This window comes from Dryas octopetala, chromosome 6 (genome assembly GCF_963921425.1).
Source record: "Dryas octopetala chromosome 6, drDryOcto1.1, whole genome shotgun sequence".
Classification (NCBI taxonomy): domain Eukaryota; kingdom Viridiplantae; phylum Streptophyta; class Magnoliopsida; order Rosales; family Rosaceae; genus Dryas; species Dryas octopetala.
Genome location: NC_141371.1, coordinates 5,829,996 through 5,852,206, shown reverse-complemented (window position 1 = coordinate 5,852,206; position 22,211 = coordinate 5,829,996). Strand labels below are relative to the sequence as shown.

At 37.8% G+C, this 22,211-nt stretch overlaps 4 protein-coding genes and 1 long non-coding RNA gene across 6 annotated transcripts; all 5 read right to left on the bottom strand.

Annotated features, from left to right (window-relative positions):
* Positions 1-115: 115 nt before the first annotated feature.
* Positions 116-4,051, bottom strand: LOC147281624 (DHHC-type zinc finger family protein). 2 transcript variants are annotated; one of them, XM_086247752.1, is made up of 7 exons: positions 3,639-4,051; positions 1,686-1,778; positions 1,507-1,608; positions 1,239-1,316; positions 1,063-1,161; positions 849-944; positions 116-759 (listed from the first exon to the last, which is right to left on the bottom strand). In XM_086247752.1, the coding sequence occupies exons 1-7, from the start codon at positions 3,912-3,914 to the stop codon at positions 646-648; spliced, it is 858 nt and encodes a 285-aa protein (XP_086103878.1). In that variant the 5' UTR covers positions 3,915-4,051; the 3' UTR covers positions 116-645. The 2 variants fall into 2 exon arrangements, with proteins under 2 accessions (XP_086103878.1, XP_086103879.1); XM_086247753.1 differs by lacking the exon at positions 116-759 and having other exon boundaries at positions 936-1,025; positions 1,107-1,161.
* A 3,093-nt stretch (positions 4,052-7,144) lies between these two features.
* Positions 7,145-10,220, bottom strand: LOC147281623 (laccase-17-like). The gene is made up of 6 exons (XM_086247812.1): positions 10,074-10,220; positions 9,828-9,979; positions 9,012-9,256; positions 8,757-8,885; positions 7,681-8,658; positions 7,145-7,371 (listed from the first exon to the last, which is right to left on the bottom strand). Exons 1-6 carry the CDS (start codon positions 10,185-10,187, stop codon positions 7,241-7,243), a joined length of 1,749 nt encoding a protein of 582 aa, XP_086103938.1. The 5' UTR covers positions 10,188-10,220; the 3' UTR covers positions 7,145-7,240.
* Positions 10,221-12,402: 2,182 nt separating this feature from the next.
* On the bottom strand, positions 12,403-14,617 carry PCS1 (Eukaryotic aspartyl protease family protein). The gene has a single exon (XM_086247659.1). The coding sequence runs from the start codon at positions 13,986-13,988 to the stop codon at positions 12,648-12,650; it is 1,341 nt and encodes a 446-aa protein (XP_086103785.1). The 5' UTR covers positions 13,989-14,617; the 3' UTR covers positions 12,403-12,647.
* Positions 14,618-16,751: 2,134 nt separating this feature from the next.
* Positions 16,752-17,619, bottom strand: LOC147281621 (uncharacterized). Its single transcript, XR_015123141.1, has 4 exons — positions 17,366-17,619; positions 17,203-17,246; positions 17,044-17,106; positions 16,752-16,916 (listed from the first exon to the last, which is right to left on the bottom strand). It is a non-coding gene; the product is annotated as an uncharacterized LOC147281621 (long non-coding RNA).
* Positions 17,620-18,111: 492 nt separating this feature from the next.
* LOC147281620 (Transmembrane amino acid transporter family protein) lies at positions 18,112-21,738 on the bottom strand. The gene is made up of 11 exons (XM_086247811.1): positions 21,405-21,738; positions 20,901-21,244; positions 20,562-20,776; positions 20,232-20,255; positions 19,920-20,100; positions 19,585-19,804; positions 19,354-19,489; positions 19,078-19,243; positions 18,865-18,908; positions 18,706-18,768; positions 18,112-18,582 (listed from the first exon to the last, which is right to left on the bottom strand). The coding sequence occupies exons 1-11, from the start codon at positions 21,611-21,613 to the stop codon at positions 18,487-18,489; spliced, it is 1,698 nt and encodes a 565-aa protein (XP_086103937.1). The 5' UTR covers positions 21,614-21,738; the 3' UTR covers positions 18,112-18,486.
* Positions 21,739-22,211: the final 473 nt, after the last annotated feature.

Below are 22,211 nucleotides of genomic sequence, written 5' to 3'. Positions count from 1 at the left end.
TGAAAGAGCATCTGAGAACTTGGGTAGGCATGAACATGTACATACACTAGCATTGGAGATGACAATTTTTGCCTGATCCTCAAAATTTTTAATTTCAATTGAACCAAGGATTCAGTAAATAAAAAGTGAAACATCATTTCTTTTATTTTTTTTTTAACGTTACAAAGGATTACAACTCTTCCAAGTTACACAAACAACCACCCCACTGTCTCCTCTTCAAAAGGTTACTTTGTTTGGTATGCTGGGATGCTGATTCTCTCTCTGTACAAACCTATCAGTTGAGAAGATGCTGTAAAGTGTAAACTATAGTTCAGAGTAACTACCCGAAGAAAAAAAGGAAAAAGAAATGAAACCACACATCCTGTGTCTAGTTGCTCAAAGACCGATTAGTTTTGGCTATTGACAAGAACCCTATATACTCATTGCTTCCCTAAAATCCCGTTACTCGAAAAGTTTCATGCACTCCTAGACCATGAATTTCATTTAGCAGGAGCACAAGAAAAGACCTTTTCTTCTTTGGAGCGACTCTTAGGAGGACACTTCAAAATGACTGCCAGACATCATCACAAGACCGAACTATACAACCCATCACACTGGTAAGTTTTGTTCTCACCAATGCAAACCAAGATGATGAACCAAGAAACTTCAATTTGACGTTGATACACCAGAAGGGTAATCATAGGCTGTACGGAAGTGAAGTCCGGATCCAATATGTCCCGATGTGGGGCATGCCCAACTGAAGATATTTGGACCTAGTACCTGAAGCAGTCAAACATGAATAGAATGTGATGGATGAGTAGAATAAAATCGTAATAACAAATACACCACAGGAGAAGAAGGGGAAATACCGTCGTCAAATTTTCATAGGCACCGAGATCATATGGATGTGAATAGATTTGCCCTCCTTTCTCTGCAAGCCACATAGCTCTCACTCCTTCATGATACTGCCAGAAAGGAAGGGAAAAAAAGTGCCAATGAAATAGTAATCCAGATATCAAAATCAGGTTAGGTTGGCCACCAAACAGCTGAACAATGAAATACAATTTGTTAATTCCTAATAACCTCAATTGTGGTCTTGTTTTGCAAAATGAGGTAGATATGCCAACCTAAAAGAACACTGAGTGCCACACACAAGGGAACTAGCAACAGCCCAGAAATGACCTGAAAATGAACATAAAAATGATTAGTAAACTGTCTCATATGCAAGGCTCAAACATACACCAAACACATAACCTTACATATGCAGCCCTAAAAGAGTCTCCACTTTGCTGCTCATCCTTTTGGAAATCATTGGTTAGACTACCCACAAGCAAAACCTGAAAATTGTAAGCGTAGAACCAACTTGAAAATAATGAAACAATTAAAATAAAGGAAAGCAAATTGTTTCAAAAAATATTGAAAGGAACACACCCGGAAGTCAATGCATGCAATTATAGTATAAGGAATAGTCAGGAAAAGGAAGAAAAATGCATAAGTCAAGTTGGATTAAATAACATAATAACTTACCAGGGAATAGGTGCATGCTATCACAGCATACACAACAAAGATGAAGAAGACCTTATAGTTTGCATGGCCGACACAATTGTTAATCCATATGCAATGGTGGTCCTTACAACCAAGAGGCAGCACTTCAACACATTATCCAGGGCATAGAAGGCATTAAAGATAACATAGATAAAGCATACCATTCGCAAAACACATCTTCTGCATACACGACAATGATGTGCACGAGCCGGCTTATAGTGAGAACACTTTTGGCAATATCTCAAATCACCTCCCTGCAAAAGCATTTCACCCAACAGTCATCTAGGAGACTAGGAATCAAAGCTCACTTTTCTATTCCATTGCAAGTAAGGATTACTTGTTCCTAATAGTTTTTTTTTTCTTATTGTTATTAATATAAAAGTAATAACGATTATAATAATAACAATAAAAATAATAATGATAATAATGTTGGACAACCATTTCAGATCACATCTTCATTGAAAGAAATCAAAGGCAACATGATTTACAAATATTATCAGTATCTTCCCCACGCTTGCCTACAGAACATAATTAAACTAGCAAACAAAATACAAGAAGAGTAAATTCTATAAAATGAGTATTTTTCCCGAAACAAAGATAAAAACCCAGGGCCTATCTCCACCTCAACCCACCCCTTCCCTTAACACTTCTAGCTAATGCCTAAGGATGATTGATCATAAGATAACAATCAAGTACAAGTACATGTGGGAATATGATCACAATCTAGCTTAACATCAACATACTATCCTGAACGAAATAAATCCAAACCTTTAGATGTCCACTAATGGTACCTAAGAAAAGTTGGCATTTTATGCAAGAACTGACTGACTAGGAGCAGCTAGGCCTGAAGGACAAAATATGAGAGATTAAAAGTGAATATTTGAGGATAGAGTCTGTTAGTTTTCCAAAAATATGTTTACCATTGATTTCAGTGCATCTATACAAAGACCATACCCCATGAATATAAGCGTTGTAGCGTACTGACAGCCTGGTGAGTTGGCCCCACTCAATTAACACAGAGACATTGTTCAGTTGTCACTTGTCAGAACAATTGAATATGAATATCCAAGAGGAAGTGACGGAGACTCAGAGAAATTTAAGGGTAAGCCAACCCTATTGGATTGGTTTTTATTCCAATTCAATAGTTGAAGATTCATGTAGGAGATCAAGGATAACGAGTCACAACAAATAATGTTAATCATCTTTCTGATCTTTCCATTTGAAATAGAAGCTGACATAAGACAATGCCCTTCAACGATCCAGGAAACGACAAGTGTTGGAAGTTGGAACCACATGTCCTTCAAGGCTTAGCAAAAAGTGAAAGCAGATACAGCTTTGACTGATATCATGTACATGCAATATAACGGCAGCTCACTATATTTATGATGAGCATTAAAAACCTTAACATGGATGTACTGCAATCTTCAGAACATTCCAATTTCCAAGTGTTTAAATGAAAAATTCATGCATTCCAGCCTTGAGAACAGCGGGTGGTGGAGCATTCATCCAAGTTATCTACTTTCTCATCATCTACAGGTTCCTAGGGATATTGGACAGCTTCATTATAAGTTTAGAAATTCAAATCTTTTTACTGTTTCAGGAACAAAGGTTCACTCACGGCCTACCAAAATCATTGTTTTTCCTTTTAAATCCATCTTTACGGTTATGATTCTACTCTTTTTTAATGCGTAAGCAAGGATTACAAAATTTTACTAAACCAGGATCCAAAGTTACTCAATAACTGTTACATGGTGAATTGCCTACTAATACACAAGCGCAAACATGCTATTTTGTTGATTCCTCTGACTCTAAATCAGCTCAGCTAAAATAATCACCAAATAACATCCTACAAACTCATAAATCCTTGTCACCATTACTCTCACCATGGGTCCAACAACGTTTAACAGGTCAATCCAAACCAAAAGACCCTGACTTTTTTGGCCAAAAGCTATCATAAGCATATTTAATCAAAATTCAAGCCACAATCTTGAAACATATACAAGAATGGGCATGACCCAAATCATAAAAATCCAAGAAATGACAGAAACAGAACATAAACCCTTAAAACAATAAACTCAAATTTCACGATAAAAACAGCGTGCGAAATTATATACCTTGCGCTTGATCTCGTGGATAGGGTTTTGCGAATCTTCGACGTCGGGCATGTACGTGGAGGGGACCCGACCCGGATCCCGGAACACGGAGACGGTGTAGTTGAAGACGCACATGAGGGCCACAGCGGTGAAGCCGGCGGCGTTCATCACCCCCGGCGACGACGTGAGACCGAACCAGCGGTCTATGAAGACGAAGACTGTGGAGAAGTAAATGTAGGCGATGGCGAGGACGACGACGGTTACGGGGAGAGAGAAGCTGAGGCTTCGCCGCGTCATTGTGTCTGGAAACGACCGCGTTTTCGGAGGCACCGGCGCCAAAACGACGGCGTCTCCCGGGTTTGGGTTGGGAGGGTGGTCCTTTTAGCTGAAAAAATGGGAGAGTTTTGGAGGTTGGTGACGAGCTTGCTTGTAAATCTCGATGGCGCCGTTGTTTGTGGATTTTACGGAATTACCCTTTGTGTTTTATTGTTTTTACGGGTAATGCCGTTTTGATACGGTTTTTTCATGGTCGTTTTTTTTCTTTTGGTAAATAAACATTTTTAATGAAGAAAGAAGAAACCAGACCCCTAACTAACCAGGAAACTATAAAATAACAACACTGTACAGATCAAACAGAAACATGCCAATAATATCATTGCAGAAATTTTTTGCTTCACATTTAAACAACAAGCCTGCACCTAACAGTTTCAACAGTCCCGTTCAAGTAAGGATGTTCTTACTTTTTTTAAAATAAAAACATCATCCCTCATTGTTACCCGCATTACAATTTCATAATCGAAACCGTTCATGTTTTAGATTCTTCCTCAAGGGTCATCATTGTAAAAAAGCAGCCAAATCAATAATTGTTTAGTCATTTAAACTATGCAAACAAATACAGTCTGACAGATAAAATTGAAATGATGTTTGATGTAATAAACTGGCTAAATAGTATTTGGTTGATTTTTAATAAAGGTAATCTTTGAATGATGTTCTAAAATATAAACATTCCGATTATTGAATTGTAGATCAAAAGATGATGTTCTTACTTGAAAATTTTCTCAGTTTCAATTATGGTTTTTTTATGTGGGTATAGAAAGATTCGAATTTAAAACATCTTTTAATACTATAGAGATAGATATAAGTAGACCAATAGCTAATTAATAATTTGAATTGTAGACTTATATGTAAAAACAAAAACAAAAAATAACCAGCTTACACATTTTGACGAATGACCGAAATTTGCATTGATTGGAAATAAATAAGATGCATGTGAACTGTTCATAAAATTTCAACGATGGGCAAAGCTTAATTATTAAATCATCTCTCTATGTTGATATATATATATATTATAACTAAATGAATTACATAAAAAAAAAAGAGAGAAAAACTATATGGATGAGATATTTTCGTTCGTTCTCTTCTACTCATAAATATTGTATTTTAATTCTTCTTCAAATCTCATTTGTTTCCATTTCTTTTCATATCTAATATTAAAGAGAGAGAGTTTGGGTCAAGTAGTCTTTTTAAGGGTTCGACCTAACTTATTTAACAAGTCTACTAGTCTAGTATGTATCAAAATATGAGTTAATTACACTTACACCCCCTGAGGTTTATCGTCTTTTCACATACACTCCCTGGGGTTTCAATAATTACACATACACCCCCTGAGGTTTCAAAACTGTTGCATATAACCCCCTATAGTGAGACAAAAAATGATAATAAATTATGCAAAAAGGCATACTAAGGGATAAAATGACCTAATAAGATTACTCAAGGTGTAAGGTTCAACCTCAATACAAATATTTTCTTTTTTGTTTATTTATTTTTTTCTCTTGTAGGGGGTTATATGCAATAGTTTTGAAACCTCAGGGGGTGTATGTGTAATTATTGAAACCCCAAGGGGTGTATGTGAAAAGACGATAAACCTCAGGGGGTGTAAGAGTAATTAACTCATCAAAATATTTTGTATAGTGTTGAGATGGTAGGTTGGTATACGGGATGAGTAAATTAATTCTCTTTAAACGTAACATTGTGTATACCCAAGGAGTCAAATTTCGAAATTTTCAGTGAAATTTCGCCGAAAATTTCGTTTTTTAGGGGTATGGAAATTTTAACACCATACCAAATTAATTTTGAAAAATTTTGAAAAATTTCGCCGAAATTTCGCCGAAATTTTCGATATAGAGATCGGAGAGAGAGGGGAGGCTGAGACCGGAGGGAAAAAGGCAGAGCCGCCGCCGTCACCATCGCCGGAGGGAGAGACAGAGCCGCGCGCGCCATCGAAGGAGGGAGAGAAGAGATCCGGGGAGGGAGAGAGGGAGATCGGGAAGGGAGAGGGAGATGGAGCAAAGAGAAGAGAACATGGAGAAGGAGGGAGTGAGGGACTAGGAGAGAGAAAGAGAAGATGAGAACTGAAGAAGGAAAGAAAAAAAAAAAGAAGAGGTCTGGAGTCTGGACCGTCTGGTTAATCACGGGGGCAGGGAGGAAGAAGTGAAGAACAGAAGAAGGAAAGAAGAAAAAAAAGAAGAAAAAGAAAAAGAAAGAGAGAGGGAGGAGAGAAAAGAGAGAGAATGAGTGGGGTAGGGGGGTAGGCGTGAATCACGGGGGAAGAGAAGAAAAGGGAAAGAAAAAAAAGAAGAGAAAAAGAAAGGAAAAGGAAAAAAAAAAAGAAAAGAAAAGGAAAAAAAAAAAGAAAAAAAAGGAAAGAAAAAAAAAAGAAGAGAAAAAAAAAAGGAAAGAATTTTTTTTTTTTTTTTAAGGTAGATTGAGATTTGGAGTCTTTAGACAATTGGAAAGAAAAAAAAAATTTAAGATTTTATTTGGGGTTTGATTTGGTCATTTTGGTGTTTCGTTTAATTGTAAACATAAATTATGAAAAAGACATAATATGGTATATTAGTAAAAAAACGAAAAAAGACATAACACAGGCTACACAACAAGTTAGTATTTGGATCTGAAGATTAATAAAATAATAGAGTTTACAATGGGGTACATAGGTCAGATTGAGCAAATGTGAGGTGTTATTTATATAATTATTAATTCGTGACCTATTTTTTTAACAGTATTTACCATCAGCGCGCATTATATTTATCTTATATTACATAAAACCTACTATATAATTTAGTTTTTTCAATGTTTTTTATCAATACAGTAGATAATATGTTAAATAAGCATATGGTCAAGTTTCATTCAAAATTTCCGTGTTTTGATAGCAATTTCCGTCGTTTTTATCTAATTTTGTCGAAATCGAAATTTTAATCAAAATTTCCACGAAAATTTCCGTCGAAATTTCCATCGAAAATTTCCTCGAAACCGAAATTTTACTCCTTGTGTATACCAATTAAAAAACTCTCACATTAAAAGATATATACAATATATTACTTAAAAGAAAAATGATATTCTATTATATTCAATACAATAACTGAATGGCATTACAAGTCAAAACCCTACCAATTCTTTCATAGAGTAGGAAAATACTAAACCCTAAAGGAACAATGAACATACTATGAATCTATCATAAGCCTAAAACCCTCAAGACCTTTTTTGCACAACCCTTTTTCTAGGAGCAACAAGACAAAAGAGAATGAAATGAAACAAAACAAATCTATGACCAAAATTTGAAATTAACATTTGGGAAGATCAGACGGTGGAGGAGGCAACTTTTGATTGCGTCGCTTTCCATCCGTGACCACCCACGCCATCTTCAATCCCCAGCTAGTGTGCACTTCTAGGTGGCAGTGCATGAACCAGACACCTATTACATCACCAGAGGCATAGAGATCAAACAAATTAGTCAGATTGCATAATCATAATTTACAGCCTAAAAGAGATACATAAAGTCTAAAAGTGACCAAGTTAGTAAAGTTTGTTAAGGTGCACTATGCTTTTGAGGTTTTGAATGACTATAGTCTATAAGTTGTGGGGTTTTCGTACAAAAATTCCATAATTATCTCAATTGAGTATGTTTTATACATGAATTTATTGTATTAGAAATTTAATAAGTTAAGATAATATAAATAGCAGTACTTTTCGAGCAATAAACTATACATAAATAATTAATTACCTGGATTATCCGCGCGGAAGCGTATGGCAACCCACCCACCAGAGGGCACACCAATGGTGTTCCTCTCAGCAGGATCAACAAGGTTATAATTTTTAGGGTCCTTGTTGGGATTAAAGTTTCCAAATCCTAACCCCACCACGAAAAAATTAAAGCCATGGAGGTGAAGTGGGTGGCTCTCCGCCGCAATAATGCTAGTGTCTTGCAAAACCAACTCCACGCTAGTATTGAAGGGCAGCACCGCCACCTTAGTCCCACTGCTCACGGCAATGTTGCTTGGCGGAGTCCCCGTGTAATTGAATTTGAATGGCGGGTTTGCCGGGAAATCCGTGGTGTACACGCCCTTGGATTGGTTGAAGAAGTGGGCCTGGAGAAGAGCCAAATTGGGCTGCACAAAGGTCACGTTGTTGAAGGCCGCTACAAGCCTTGTGTTGTTTGGGCCTTGGCACGATTGGTTCTTTGAGCATGGGCTTAGTCCCAGGCCCACAGTGAAGAAGAAGTTCTTGTCCACGGTTTTGGGGACATTTGCTGGGAACTTGGCATTAGCCAAGCTACGGATTTTCTTGTTGTACTGCATGGAAAACGACGTGTCGTTCAGCTTCGGAAGCACTGGTGTGAGAAGAGGGAGCTTCTTCTTGTTCTTGTTGTTCTTGTTGCTTGAGGCAGAAGTAGATGTCTCGTATTCGAGTAGACCAGTCGTGGTAGAGTTGTCGAAGGCCGCTGGGCCGGAGACCAAAGGCCTAGCGGCCATGAAAAAGGTGGCATTTGGGGAATTAGATTTGGTACTCAACAAAACATTGGTGGTCTGTCCTGGGGTGATGAGAACAATTTTGGTATTGAAAGGCTTGACATACACTGCATCGGCTTCGACCACAGTGAGGGTGTGGTTGGCAATGCTGAAGAAGAGCTCGTTGTTGAGTGCAGCGTTGATCAAACGGAGCAGATAGGTCCTCCCTGGCTTCACCTTCAGCTTGTATGTATCTGCAGCATGAAATTATTAATATTGGACATGGTCTATTCTCTAAACCACAAAATTATTGCTATAATTTTGAATTAGTCAATGTTAATAGTAGTACGACCTTTGGCTGAGCAGTTGTACAAGGGCCCTGGAAGACCATTGATGGTATAAGCATCAGAGACATTTGGTCCCAACCCTGTTTGTGTGGCTTGGTTGATGACTGTTTCTGTGTCTGCTTTCCACCATTCTCCTGCAATTCAACATAAGTTTCATGATTGCTAAAAGACAAATCAAATCGAGAATATTTTTTTTTACTGGGTAATGTTCTCCTGTCAGATATGTGACATGTTATGTTCGTTTGAGTAGAGGGAGTTACCAAAAATGATAGGAACTTCTTTGAAGGGTTGTGGGAATGGGTAAGGCACATGTCTTTTAGGGAGGATGACAATAGGTCCATACAGGGTTGCCCTAAGCCAGGAGATGTGCGCATGCCAGAACAAGGTGCCTCTTTGGCCAGTAATGGTGAAGTTGTAGACAAAACTCTGCCCTGTCTGAATTGGGCACTGTGTGATATATGAAGGCCCATCTGCCCATCCACTCCTTAATTGCCTGATTCCATGCCTGCAATAATTCTCCAAATTTCAAGCACTCAGCATACTGTTTAAAATTAAAAAAAAAAAGGGTTTATTTGATATTTAGTACATAAACTTTGACCCTTATCTTAATGTGGTACCTAAACTTTTATTTGTCCCAATTGAGTACCTAAACTTTTATTTTGTGTCTAATAGGTACCAAAATGAATTTTTGTTAAAATTGTCAATAAAAATTAGGGGCAATATAGTCAAAGTATATTTTAATTATTTTCTTTATATGTTTAAAATTATTAAAAAAAACACACAACAAACAAAAAAAATTAAAAATTAAAAATAAAAAATAAATTTTTTGAAGTGACTATATTGCCCCTAACTTTTGTTGATAATTTTAACAGAAATTCATTTTGGTACCTATTAGACACAAAATAAAAATTTAGGTACTCAATTGGAACAAATAAAAGTTTAGGTACCACATTAAGACAATGGTCAAAGTTCAGATACTAAATATGAAAAAAAAAAACCCTAAAAAAAAAAATATGCAAACTAACCAACCAAAGCTAGCTATAACCACAAGACAAAGAATTGGGCAGTTGGTATACCAATGGAGGGTGACATTGTTCTGAACATGATTGACAACCTTGATCACTAGCCTGTCACCTTCCCTTGCTATGATCCTAGGCCCTGGGAACTGCCCATTCACAGTCAAAATGCTCTTCGTTTGACAAAGCCTTGTCACATTTTGTAACTTGATCTGTGCAAATCAATAAACAGAGACAAGCTAGCAGATTAACATGTGTCAGTTTCACTTAATATTGTAAATGAAAATTAATGCAATATATGCATACATTAAACGTGTAGTGCCTGGTGACCCTTGCATGTTTTGCAAGTGCTAGGTCGGGCATTAATAAACACAAAAATGCACAAACGGCAAAGAACATAGCCATTGAACTAGAATCCATCTCTCTAATCTCACTTAAAACCGCTGAACCTTTTCGATGCTGAGTTGGAGTTGTATGGATGAAAGAAAGAGCAGGCTGATGAGGCATTTTATATGGTGAGAAATTAAGCTAGCATGCACTGCAGGCTTTATTAATTAGGTGATTGATTGAGATGTGCGAGTGAGATGACTTTGCAGGTGCAGACAAACCTATGCCTTCAGCAACAAATTACATGCTGGTCTGGTCAAGCTTTACTTTAGAGTGCTGGTCAAGCCAGATTATGTTTGTTAATTGTTTCTCTAACGGTATCATTGGAATTCCTGAAATGCCCCTTGCAGACTAGAGGAACTAACAATGTTGATTGAGGTCACTGTCTGCATAATTACATATACTACAATTGGATCAGCCTGTAACGCGGATAAATAATAAATAAGCATGAGCGTTGACATGATGCGAATACGGTGTCGACACATCATCAACTGGCTACAGCAAATCTTAATTTCATGTGTCGATATTGTGTCCGCACTATGTCGACACCCACATTCATGTTTATTTACTGTTCATCTGTATTAAAGCCTACCCCTGATACAATTAAAAATTTATTATAATTCTTTAAATGGGCATTTATGTCAAATTATTTAATTTTTTGGGTGAGAAAAGGGATTGATTGGAGAATGGGAATGGTTGCCTGGTAGCCTTCAACCTCCTACCGTTGATACTTTGAAACCAAGGCAGAAGAAGCAGCAGGTGTGTTACACCATCTTGTTAGCTGTCGTTTGTTCATTACTGTACAATCTTAACAGCTTTGATGTTAATGGACCTTGTTATACTTCTAACCTTTCAAATTTCATTGTCCTTTTCGAGAAAATATTCCATATTCTCTCATTTACCAGTACCACCAACCAAGCCAACAGCTGAAAAGCAGCCAGCCATACCAGATCAATCAATATGAAGTTTGAGAATGTTACAGATAAAGAAAAGGAAACTCCACAACTAATATTATATGCCAAAAGATCTAATCCTAGGGGTGTTACATTAAGACATTCTTTTGCGTCAAACAATAAAATTAAGAGATTATCACTTTTATTTATTGTGATCTACAAAATTACTTATTTTAAGATGTAGAATTACGTTAGATTCTAAAGTTTATATATTAAGTTGGACGTTTACTGATACCATGTAGATATTGGGGTGAGATTTGAAGATAAATTTTTTAGATTAAACTTTGAAAATATTAAATCAGTAATGTTACACTTATCACATTTTTATACCACAATTTCATACCATCTTACATGACATTCATATATTGGACACTAAAAATTAAAAAAAAAAAACTTAAAAAAAAAAAAGAAATACCCTTTCAGTAAAGTAATGACACATCAGATAGGATACAAATGTAGGAAAAAAAATATGGAACAACTAGCATTATTGATATTAAATCCATATCTATAAAGTTATAAACAGCAACACTAACCCTTACTACCATTGACCAAAAAAAAAAGTCCCAACTACCAACAACAAGTAATGGGCCTTCCAACTATGCTGTTGACAAACAAACCAACAGAAAGATTACAACAGCTATGGGCCTTAAGCTCTGTCTAAATTACAGCAGTATTGGGCTTGAATAGCATTATGTTTGCAAGTTCTAAACAACGGCCTTTTACCATACATAATTATTGTTGTACCACCAATCATAAAGATTGGGTGGTGATGAACCATTATTGGTCCAAAAACATAAGAAGTTGAAGGAAGCAAACCAAGTACTATATCTAATAATGAACCACTTTGATGCTGTCAACCATCACATTGGTTGCTCAATTCCCATTTTAAGTGTCAATAAACTTTATGCTGAAATCGATTGTTTTTCCTTTCTTAGAATCTCAACTAATACCACAAGATTTAACAAAATAAATTAATTGAGCATTAGTAGACTACCAAAATTTTAAGAACCAACTACTGTGAGACTTTACTCTTATACGTTTTGAGTTTAAGTATTTGAAAATTTCACGTGAGTGTTTTTAGGTAAGAACATGATAATATGATATTACAAAGTACAATAACACTTATATATTTGGAGTTTTAAAATTACAATTTAATTTACCTCAGTATTTTGTCAATATTTTTGTGATTTGATACTCCAATATTTTCGCTAACATCAACATTTAACAATTTTTGTAAAAAGATAATTACACAAACTATACATAAAAAAACACAAATAAACTGTTAATATTAGGTTTAACTGTGACATCTAAATTGTTTTTCACAAAATCAACTCTCCATCACACATTATTGGCAAAAATAAGTTTGTGCAACAATCTTTATCCTATATCTATCTAATCTAGTCTTATCGTCCAATCAAAAATGGTCCATACAATAATCGTATGGCACAGAATGAAGACAACAAAATCGTATTAAATATTTTTAGGACCACTGTAATATGGTTTTTAGCTCCACAATAATCCAACCGGTCCAATTGCAGTACTATACACTCAGACCAAATCTCTGACCCGCCAAATCACACTGTACCTGAGCTAGACCGATCCTGGAATTTAGAAGATCAAATTCCATCCACACATTTTGCTGATGATGGTGACCAATCACATACGCCTCCACACCCAAAAGGTCAGAGTTCCCAAACGTGAAGCAATGCAGCGAATCATTCCCTCTAACTTGACCCGGTACCCGATACAGTAACTGATTACCCGATACCTTCATATCGGCTCCCCGAAACATTAAAGTCACGGAAGGTAACTGGGGCAGTCTTGGTTGACCCGGTGGGACCCGGTAGCACAGATCCATAGCTCCTTGGAAAACAAAGTTCGGGTCATCCAAAACCGTCAAAATCTTGGCGGTTTGGTTCAAGAACTCGTTGCGTAAAGCGGTGTAAACCGGCCCGAGTAGGAAAGTGAACTGGGTCCCCGAGTCGACCATGGTCTGGCCCGCCCCGGTATGGTCCGGTACGAACACGGATTTCGGTATCGGAAGCAACTTATCGGAAACCTTAATGCCTTCGAGCTGGACGGTGTAAGCGACTCGGTCGAAGTACGGCAATGGGGTTGAGATTTGGATCAATGGGGTGTAGTTTAGCGGCGCGATCCAAGAGAAATTGGCGTCGCCGAGAAGTAACAGTCCCGAAAAATCGGAGCCTGAAATGCAGTACGAAAACTTCGGAAAACCCATTTGGGAAACGAAGGAAAGAGACCCGCGGTTCATGCCCATTAACCCGGTGGTCTTCGAGTCTTCCTCTGAGTTGGAGCTGAAGCTCGAGACCATGCAGCCGAATATCAAACCCGAAATTCCGGAGCTTCCGATGTAGAATGTATCGGAGGCGAGATTGCCTTCGGAGGAGGAGGCGTCAGCGTAGGAGAGAGTGGCGTGGCAGAGTTTGTTGGAGTCGCACGAAGCGGGTATGGGTAGGTCTCGGGTCCGGGTCGTACAGGTGGCTGAGGAGCATGGGATGGGCGAGTAGGAGGAGGAGCGGGTCGGGTCGAATGTGGAAAAGTTTCGGGTTTTGTTGCATTGAAGCCACGAGAGCTCGCTTCCTGTGTCTATGACCATGGAAACGTTCTGTGGAGGCGTTCCCACTGCGACAGAGACTGTGAGGGTGACGTTGTGGTGGAAAGGGAGCCTGTTTGGGGACCTTGGGGGGGACCCAGATGGAATTTTTTGGGTTTTGAGAGGCAAAACAAGGAATGGAGTTTTAGAGAAGCAGAGTATGGTTTCAGTACTGAAGCAAATGATAACAACAGTGCAGAATATGAGAAAAGACTGAAACTTGAGACACGGGTTTGGCTTGAAGTTGCAGAAAGTGCAGGCTTTCATGGTGGTTTAATATAGTGGGCTTCAAATGGACTGGTTTAAGTGAGCAAAAACGTGGAAGAAATTAAAATGGTAGTTTGAGGAGTGAGTGAAGTGGATGGTCATAGGTGAGTGAGGCCGTGAGGGTGAGTGAGATCTATTAATGAGCAGGTTATGGTGGAATGTGGAGTGTCCTGTGTTTTGGGGACAGACTACTCAAGAGTCTGAATGTACTGAATAAGTCTCAGGCTACTCTCTCTCTCTCAGCAAAGATGTTTCACCTTCTCAGTTTTTTATTGCATTCAAAAGATGGGGAGATATCAGAACAAACAAAAAAATCTACAGATGGTGAGATCTGTGTGAGGTAGAGACCGGAGAGTCAAACGACAAAATCCCACGATGTCGTTTGGTATGGTTACATACACATGATACTTACAAGTGTTACACCAGAACAAACTACCTATATTGTCTTGTTTGGTACATGTCAGTTACATGGTTTTATAGCTTAGTCATTGTGTAGTTTTGAAGAAGCCTTGCATTTCCATGGCTCATTAGCTCTGCAACCGAATTAGTTTGAGAATGGTCCAATCCCATTTTATGAGTAATTGACAGGACTAATTAGGCACCTGTCCCTTATCAGAACGCCCCCAAACTCCCAGCTGTAACAATTATTTATTATTTCATATTTCATTCTTGTGGTGCCTATTTTCTAACAACTAATTCATAAGTTGTTTTAACATAGTATTGTAGTCTTACTCCTATGAAATTTTGGGTTCGAAACCCTTAACAATCATTTCTCACTTTTTGATAGGTTTGCAAGATATAGGGTGGGACTACACTTGTATCCTTTCTCAACTTATAATTGTCTAAATTTTCACATGTAGGATGAGACTGCACGTGAGTGAGAGTTTAAACTTGATATACATTATTGACTTATTCTCTAATAACTTAAGTTTTTAAGTCTAATAATTGCCTAACATATATATTTACTACTAAAGTAACCAGGCAATGCATTTCATAATTTTTTTTTTATTCTTTTTAAAGTGTTTACATCACTATACTAATGATCAAATGACTATAGTATGTTAGATACATATTTGAAGGATCCAGTGATTCATCTCTGAAAGACTCTGATAAAAGGGGATACCAACATTCATACTGGAAGTTGGTTTGACTATATATTGGAAGACCAATCTCACCAAGGAGAGAGCCAAATTTTGCAACCTTTGCTTATTGGGTTGTTCTTCTCCGCAGGGTTTACCAGGTTTAATGTGCATAGAGTTACAGAGTACTTGCAAGGTTACAGGGCACAATTGAAGTATGGTGATGATGACACCCTCGTGCAAATTAAAAGTATGGTGAGCAAGCAAACCTTTCTTGTTGTCGGTTGTACTCAGAATTTATTTAAAGGGGCTGCTGCACATGGCTGATGAGTAATGACTCTCCTCCTTGGGACGAGGGCAATTAGGCTTTGTGAGATGGACAGCTCCCACATGACAATATGACATATACCCCTCCAAGGTCCCAATAAGCAAGGCTTCCTTTTCTTTTTTTGGTCCTACAAATAAGGGCACTTCAGACAACACAGATATCTTGGTGGATTAATCAGTCTACTACAGATAATGGGTATCTACTATCTGATATCTCCTTTGCTCTACCAAACAAAAAAGCCCACTACTAAATTACTAATTTCAAAACTCAAATGATCAGTAGCTAGAACTTTCTGCAAATCATTTATACACATGTGGACAATTCTCATAAGTTGATGTATGTGAGATTGGATCACTGGACGATTGTCAGTCATTGATGCAGCATACTTGTTAGCATTAACTTTATACGAAAACTTGAAGTGCTTAAATTAATCTACATCTACAAGACTAAACTGAAATGATGTTCAAGTTTAAGTATGTTAAACAAAGGAAAAGACCAGAAGATACATGCAGGCTGCAGCCGGGTATTAATGTATCATATATGGTTCAACAGTAAGTACTTAAACCACACCCTAATGAAAATAAGAAATTCATATTGGTAACTCACTCAATCACTAAGGTATGAGGTTGTTGAACTCATATTTGAAGACTGATGGGTGTTTTGTTTTCATCAATACATAGTTTGTCAAAAATGGATAAGTAAATAAAATTAGGGACTCATGTGCTGGTGCTAATTGTCAAATCCAATACCGGTGGTGAGGCAACCAATGCAATTGTGAATGCTATAAACAGAACTGTCAGGCGGTTGCACATGTTATGCTGAGTTGTGAGAGGACAGGAAACAGGACTGTTGTACTGTACATGATTGAGATACTAGGGCACTAGTTCTATTCTCCTTCCCTGTTTGGCTCGTGAATTAGAAAGTTGGAATGAAATTAATCCCGTTTAGTGAGTACATGAAAGGACCAAATTTCCACTTATGCAAATGAGGTGGTTTTTACTACTTAACAAGAATTAAAGCCACTGCATTTCACAGACTGAGTTGTTCGTACGTGGAGAAAGTCTTAGATACAATGGTTGTATCACGTGGTGCAGCAAACCAATGATGGAATGACACATAATCATTCTTCCCGGCTTTAGTTTTTTCTCAGAAGAATAATCCATGTGTGCATCAAAATAGTTTGTGGATGCCCTTTCACTCTTTCAGCATTAGACTGGAAAACATGTGTAATTAACTAAGGAAGAAAGATTTCTGAAAGAGGTTGTGAACCTGATCAGCAGCTCAAAAAAAGAGCTAATATACAAGCACATATCTTTCAGACAATTCTTATTGAGTTGTAATTTTAAAAAGGTGGGAATTAACTCATGCTACTTCTGGCACTCAACAAAAGGGAGCTTCCAAGTAGAGTTAAGCTATTGTTCTCCTTCAGGCCATTTGGTCAGCTATTCTTATAATTGCTGAATATGTGCCAATAAAAGAGCACGCCACCCCCACAAGTATAATCAAAATGCAAAATGCAGTCTGCAAATTAAAACAAGCAATGCGAAAGGCATTATGACAGAAGCAAATTTCTGATAAATTAAGGGGGGTGAAGTATGCACACTAATGATAATGATGGATATGGGCAGATTAATTCTTAGTTTCTTACCTCCAACTTGGTTACTCCGCCTTTGTGTAATCTTAGATAACACATGCATGGGAAGATAACAGCCTGTGCTCAAGGAACATTAGAAAACGAAATCTAATTAATTCATTATGAACTGCATGCATTAATCTAGGTTTATATGCGTATGATGAAATTGCTCACCTCTAGCATTGCAACGAAGGATCCAATCAATGCCATCGCAGAGCCTGCAGTCCAGTTGACAAAATGAATAGCTTAGCAGACACCACACATTTTGTGTATATTCAAAAGGGTTTGGAAAATGTTCTCTTGCTACACAATCTATTATGTCGTGTTGTTTGATTACCAATTTAAATAACTGATATATACATAAACCCCTTCCACTGAGGAGATTGTGATGGAACCTGGAGTGTCCTTTTTTTCGGGGACAGAGTACTGCATAAGTCTCAGGCTCTCTCTTTATCTCAGCAAAGAAGCTTCACTTCCTCAGTTTTTTCTTGCATCAGAAAGATCTCCAGATGGTGAGATCTATGTAAGATAGACTTACAGCAGAACAAACAAACTGTTTTGTCAAGTTTTGTATGTGTCAGTTCGATCATACACTATTTTTATTTTTTCTGTCTTACATGGTTAGATCATTATCATGTAGTTTCGAAAAGGCCTCCATTTCCATGGTTCATTGGCTCTGCAACAGAAGTAGTTTGAGTGTTTGAGATTCTGAGAATGTTCCAATCCGATTTTATGCGAAATTGACAGATTAGGAACCTGTCCCTTAAGAGAATTAATGCCCCTAACTCCCAACTGTTACAATTATGAGCGCTGGGGCTAGAAATTATTAGACTTCTTTGCTAACAACAGTTGTTTATAAGCGTGTGGACGATTCTCATATGTTGCTGTACGTGAGATTCACGGGACAATTGCCAGTCATTGATGCAGCTGACTTGTTAGAATTCACTTTCTCTGAAAACTTGAAGTGGCTTAGATTAATCTACACTCAGGAGACTAAACTGAAATGATGTTCAAGTTTAATGCATGCAGGGTATGATAAACACAGGAAAAGACCAGAAGATGCATGCAGGCCGCAGCAGGGTATTAATGTATCTTATATAGTTAAGCCATACCCTAATTAAAACAAGGTCTAAGTCTTAGATACAACGTGGTGCAACAAACCAATGATGGAATGACACACAGTTGTTCTTCCCGGCTTTAGTTTTGTTCAGAAGAAGAATCCCAGTGTGCATCTAAGTAGGTTGTGGATGCCCTTTCAGTATTAGACTGGAATACATCCATTTTTAAGTAAGGAAGAAGATTCCTGAAGCAAGTTGTGAACCTGATCAGCAGCCAAACAAATGAGCTAATATACAAGCACATCTTTGATCAGATAATACAGGTGGGAATTAACTCATGCTTCTTCTGGAACTCAACAAAAGGGAGGTTCCAGGTAGAGTTGAGATATATTGTCCCCCTTCAGTCAATTTGGTCAGATATTCTTGTAATTGCTGAATATGTGCCAATAACAGAGCAAACCACCCCCACAAGTATAATCAAAATGCAAAATGCAATCTGCAAATAAAAACAAGCAATGTGAAAGGCATTATGACAGAAGCTAATTTCTGATATGATAAAGGGGGTGAAGTATGTACACCAATGATAATGATGGATATGGGTAGATTCTTAGTCTCTTACCTCCAACTTGGTCACTCCGCCTTTGTGTAATCTGAGATAACATAGGCATGGGAATATAACAGCCTGTGCTCAAGGAAGTGTAGAAAACAAAATTGAATTAATCCATTATGAACTGCATGCATTCATCTAGGTGTATGCTTATACGAAGAAATTACTCACCACTAGCATTGCAACTAAGGATCCAATAAATGCCATCACAGAGCCTACAGTCCAGTTGACAAAATGAACAGCTTAGTAAACACCACACTTTTCATGGATATTCAAAAGAATTTGTATTGTCTTATTAATTTAAGCGAAAATGTTCTCTTGTCCTATAGTCTGGCATTGTTCATTCATTAATCTAAACCATTGTAGCAGTGCAAATGTTCTTACCAAAGAATGGAAAATTCAACGCCACGACCAAAGTTGATAAAACTAGAAGTGTTCTGAGACAGATTGAGAGACTGTGAGATCCCATCCAAGCTTGAGGAAAGAGTTCCTCTACACTCAAAGCCACGGGTGTCATTGTCAAGGCATACTTTGTCATTGGACACACAATCTACACAATCCAAAATGTAATACTCTCAAAACTATGAACAATTGGGAAGTTTGGACTGGGAATTTGATAAAGAAACTCTGACAAAAAGAAGCAAGTTTCTCAAATCGTACTGTTGTCCAGACTGCAATTTTAGAAGCAACAAATTCTTTGGGCATGTTTAAAGTGAACTGAGACTGGATTGCATCTCCAAACATTAGATAGCCGCATACTGCTACCCCAGTGTACATTAAAAAGCAAAAGGCAAAGCTGCAGCAGAAGAAACATATATTAGCAAAGCAATTAGTCCTGCATATAACTTCTGGGCACATCTGCAGATTAAAATGAATTCCTCTTTTGGTCACCTGGTTATTAGAACTGATGAAAATTGTGATGGTTCTCTCATGGATGTGTAGATATTTGGGAAAACTGAATGACCCGCGTAGCAGAAACCGTATATACCAATTGTGACAGACAGATTTGCAAGGTTTAAGGCTGTTCCACTGTGATGAAATCCAACCTGGTTCACCACCCCAACCCATAACAAGCAAAGTGCCACCAGAATCGATGCAATCACTCCTCCAACTGAAAACATTGGTAGAATAATACAGTTGCTAGAGCTTATAAATTAGATGTCCAACATTGAATTATGAAATTGAAGCATAAGATTGCAAGAAGATAAGTGATCAGGATATGAAACCTGAGAGGTAAGAGAGCAAACTAAGGTTTTGAAGCCACACAGTTGGAAGAACTACAAGAGTCGCTGTGATGGCAAAGATTTGATTACTATCAAGATGGATTCCAGAAACTGACATGGTGGTGTTTGGGAATAGTGCTGACAAGTTATCACTCATCATAGTCAGAAACTCCACACAAGCACCCTATACAAGAGTAAACCCATTCACCTTTCAATGCATGCATAATGAAAAGAGGGAATGATAAAGCAAAACAGATAGAGAACAGATCCAAATTAAGGCATATATAGAGGAAATTAAGAGTTCAGTGCACTTACATATAGTTCTAGATACAAAATTACCTGCATGGACCAAGAACCTAGTGTCAGTGTTGCTTCAAACAGAGAAATATCCACTTTGTGATGCAAATCCAGAAATCAGGCATAATTGTTACATGTGTCCATCAAACAATTTCAACTTTTATAAGTCCATATACAAATACACGAAAATTTTCTTTTATTAGACAATCTAGTATGTTATGTTTAGACCACCAATTATGTGGTTCAGGTTGACAATTTGATAAAAGAACATTGTGTTACATATGCATACAGGCATGCGTGTGAAAATAGGAAATTTCATATACATATTAGAGACCATGAGAGACTTACAGATAAGAGTAAACGACCAAGTGGGCCGAAAGCAGCCTGGGCAATATCTGGGTAGGTTCGGAGTCCAGGACAGCTTTCTAAGCATCGCTTCAATAAAGTTCCAGTATAGCAACAGATGACACAAAACATGAAAAGCATTATGATGCTCAACCACCCTCCTTCTCTTAGTGCATATGGGGTTGTAAGTAGTCCTATCCCACATAGCACATTCGTTCCTGCATAATCAATGACACATAAGAATCTCAACTTCTAAATGCAATTGCACGCGCCTTAAGATTATGATAGGTACGTCATGAGTTCGATTGACAAATACAAAACCAAGAGCGATTGTTATTTTACCATTAAGTAGAGCTTGGGAGAATGAACAGCAGTGTTCCTTTGCCGGCGGCAATTCAGTGACGGAGAATTTTGAGAAGGAAGAGTAGATAGATAATTTCTCAGGTGGGGCAGTTAAGGTAGACACTCCTCTATCTAAACTTCTATCCGAAATAACTTTGTCGTCTAAACTTGTTTCAGAATTGAGTAATTTGGCACTTAGCGAAGCAGATTCACAATCGGGTGACAAGTATTGTTGCCTCTTGTAACTTGCGGACAAAGGGGAGCTTATTCCTGTGAAACTGGCCCCTGCTGTTAGAAAACTAAGGGAGAGAGGCGTCACACTAGTGTACATATCCATCGACTGCCTGCACATAACATTCAATAAAGAAAGTGAAAATTAAGATTTGGGTAAAATTTCTGCATAAATGTGATCAATAAATATGATACAAATAATAGTATTGTAACATATGAACCAAAATTGTTCGCTATCTATCTCTCACGCAACTGAATGAATAAATTAATTACCAATAGCTCTGAGGCCACGCAGCAGAGGGAGTGTTAATGTCAATGCCGTCATGAGATTGGTCTGGTGAGGGAACTCTGACGATATCGGATTCGGTGTCGGCTTCGTACTGGTCGGAAGCCCTATGTTCTTGGTTATCTTCATCGTCTGTTTGGAAGTCCTCGTGATCCCCACGGTTGGGTCCAAGATCATCGTTCCAGTAGTACTTCATCGCACTGATAAATATCTACTACTCCTCGATCACTAGACACTAGTACTAGGTGCCTAAGCAAAAACCTAGGATTAATGCAAAAGAAGACAATAAGATTGATTGGAGCTAATTTCTGGTTTGGTCAGGACTCGGACTAGGTTGTTTCATGCATCTACGTTATAAAGTCCCGAGGTTTTCGGAGGTGACAGCATGGATGTTTGCTGTATGAATGTGGCTGTGAAACCTCATCAAGCGTACGCGTGATCAAGTGAGACACACCCGGCTAAGGGCCTGTGCAACTATACACGTGTCACTTGATTCATTGGCTGCTCCTGCGCCCGGGAAGGATACGATCCGAACTTCAGGCTCTTGTATTTATAATCAAATTTGGTTTCTCATAGTCACCCCACAGTTAATGGCTTTCCTTTCTTATCAAAATTCAAAACTTTCTTAGATTTTGTCATCGTACAGATGAATTGGTAGTATCTTATTACGTAGAAATAAATGAGATTTAGAGTGATGTTTTGATGTCTATAACACTATTATGCATTGCCTCTTACGTGGCTCAAAATTTATCTCTCATTTGAACAACTTTGGTCTCTAGCATTACTCTATAACT

Bases quoted from the DNA above. Each gene is read 5' to 3' on its own strand.
- LOC147281624 (XM_086247752.1), bottom strand. From the start codon at position 3,914: ATGACGCGGCGAAGCCTCAGCTTCTCTCTCCCCGTAACCGTCGTCGTC. The intron at 1,162-1,238 runs GTAAGGTTATGT...GTTCATTTTCAG, and splicing joins ACTCTTTTAGGGCTGCATAT to GTCATTTCTGGGCTGTTGCT. The intron at 945-1,062 runs GTTATTAGGAAT...CCTTTCTGGCAG, and splicing joins AAAACAAGACCACAATTGAG to TATCATGAAGGAGTGAGAGC.
- LOC147281623 (XM_086247812.1), bottom strand. From the start codon at position 10,187: ATGGATTCTAGTTCAATGGCTATGTTCTTTGCCGTTTGTGCATTTTTG. The intron at 9,980-10,073 runs GTATGCATATAT...TGATTTGCACAG, and splicing joins CCAGGCACTACACGTTTAAT to ATCAAGTTACAAAATGTGAC. The intron at 8,886-9,011 runs GTAACTCCCTCT...GTTGAATTGCAG, and splicing joins AGAAGTTCCTATCATTTTTG to GAGAATGGTGGAAAGCAGAC.
- PCS1 (XM_086247659.1), bottom strand. From the start codon at position 13,988: ATGAAAGCCTGCACTTTCTGCAACTTCAAGCCAAACCCGTGTCTCAAG.
- LOC147281620 (XM_086247811.1), bottom strand. From the start codon at position 21,613: ATGAAGTACTACTGGAACGATGATCTTGGACCCAACCGTGGGGATCAC. The intron at 20,777-20,900 runs GTAAAATAACAA...TTGATTATGCAG, and splicing joins CTCCCAAGCTCTACTTAATG to GAACGAATGTGCTATGTGGG. The intron at 19,244-19,353 runs GTACGATTTGAG...TGGATTGTGTAG, and splicing joins AAATTGCAGTCTGGACAACA to ATTGTGTGTCCAATGACAAA.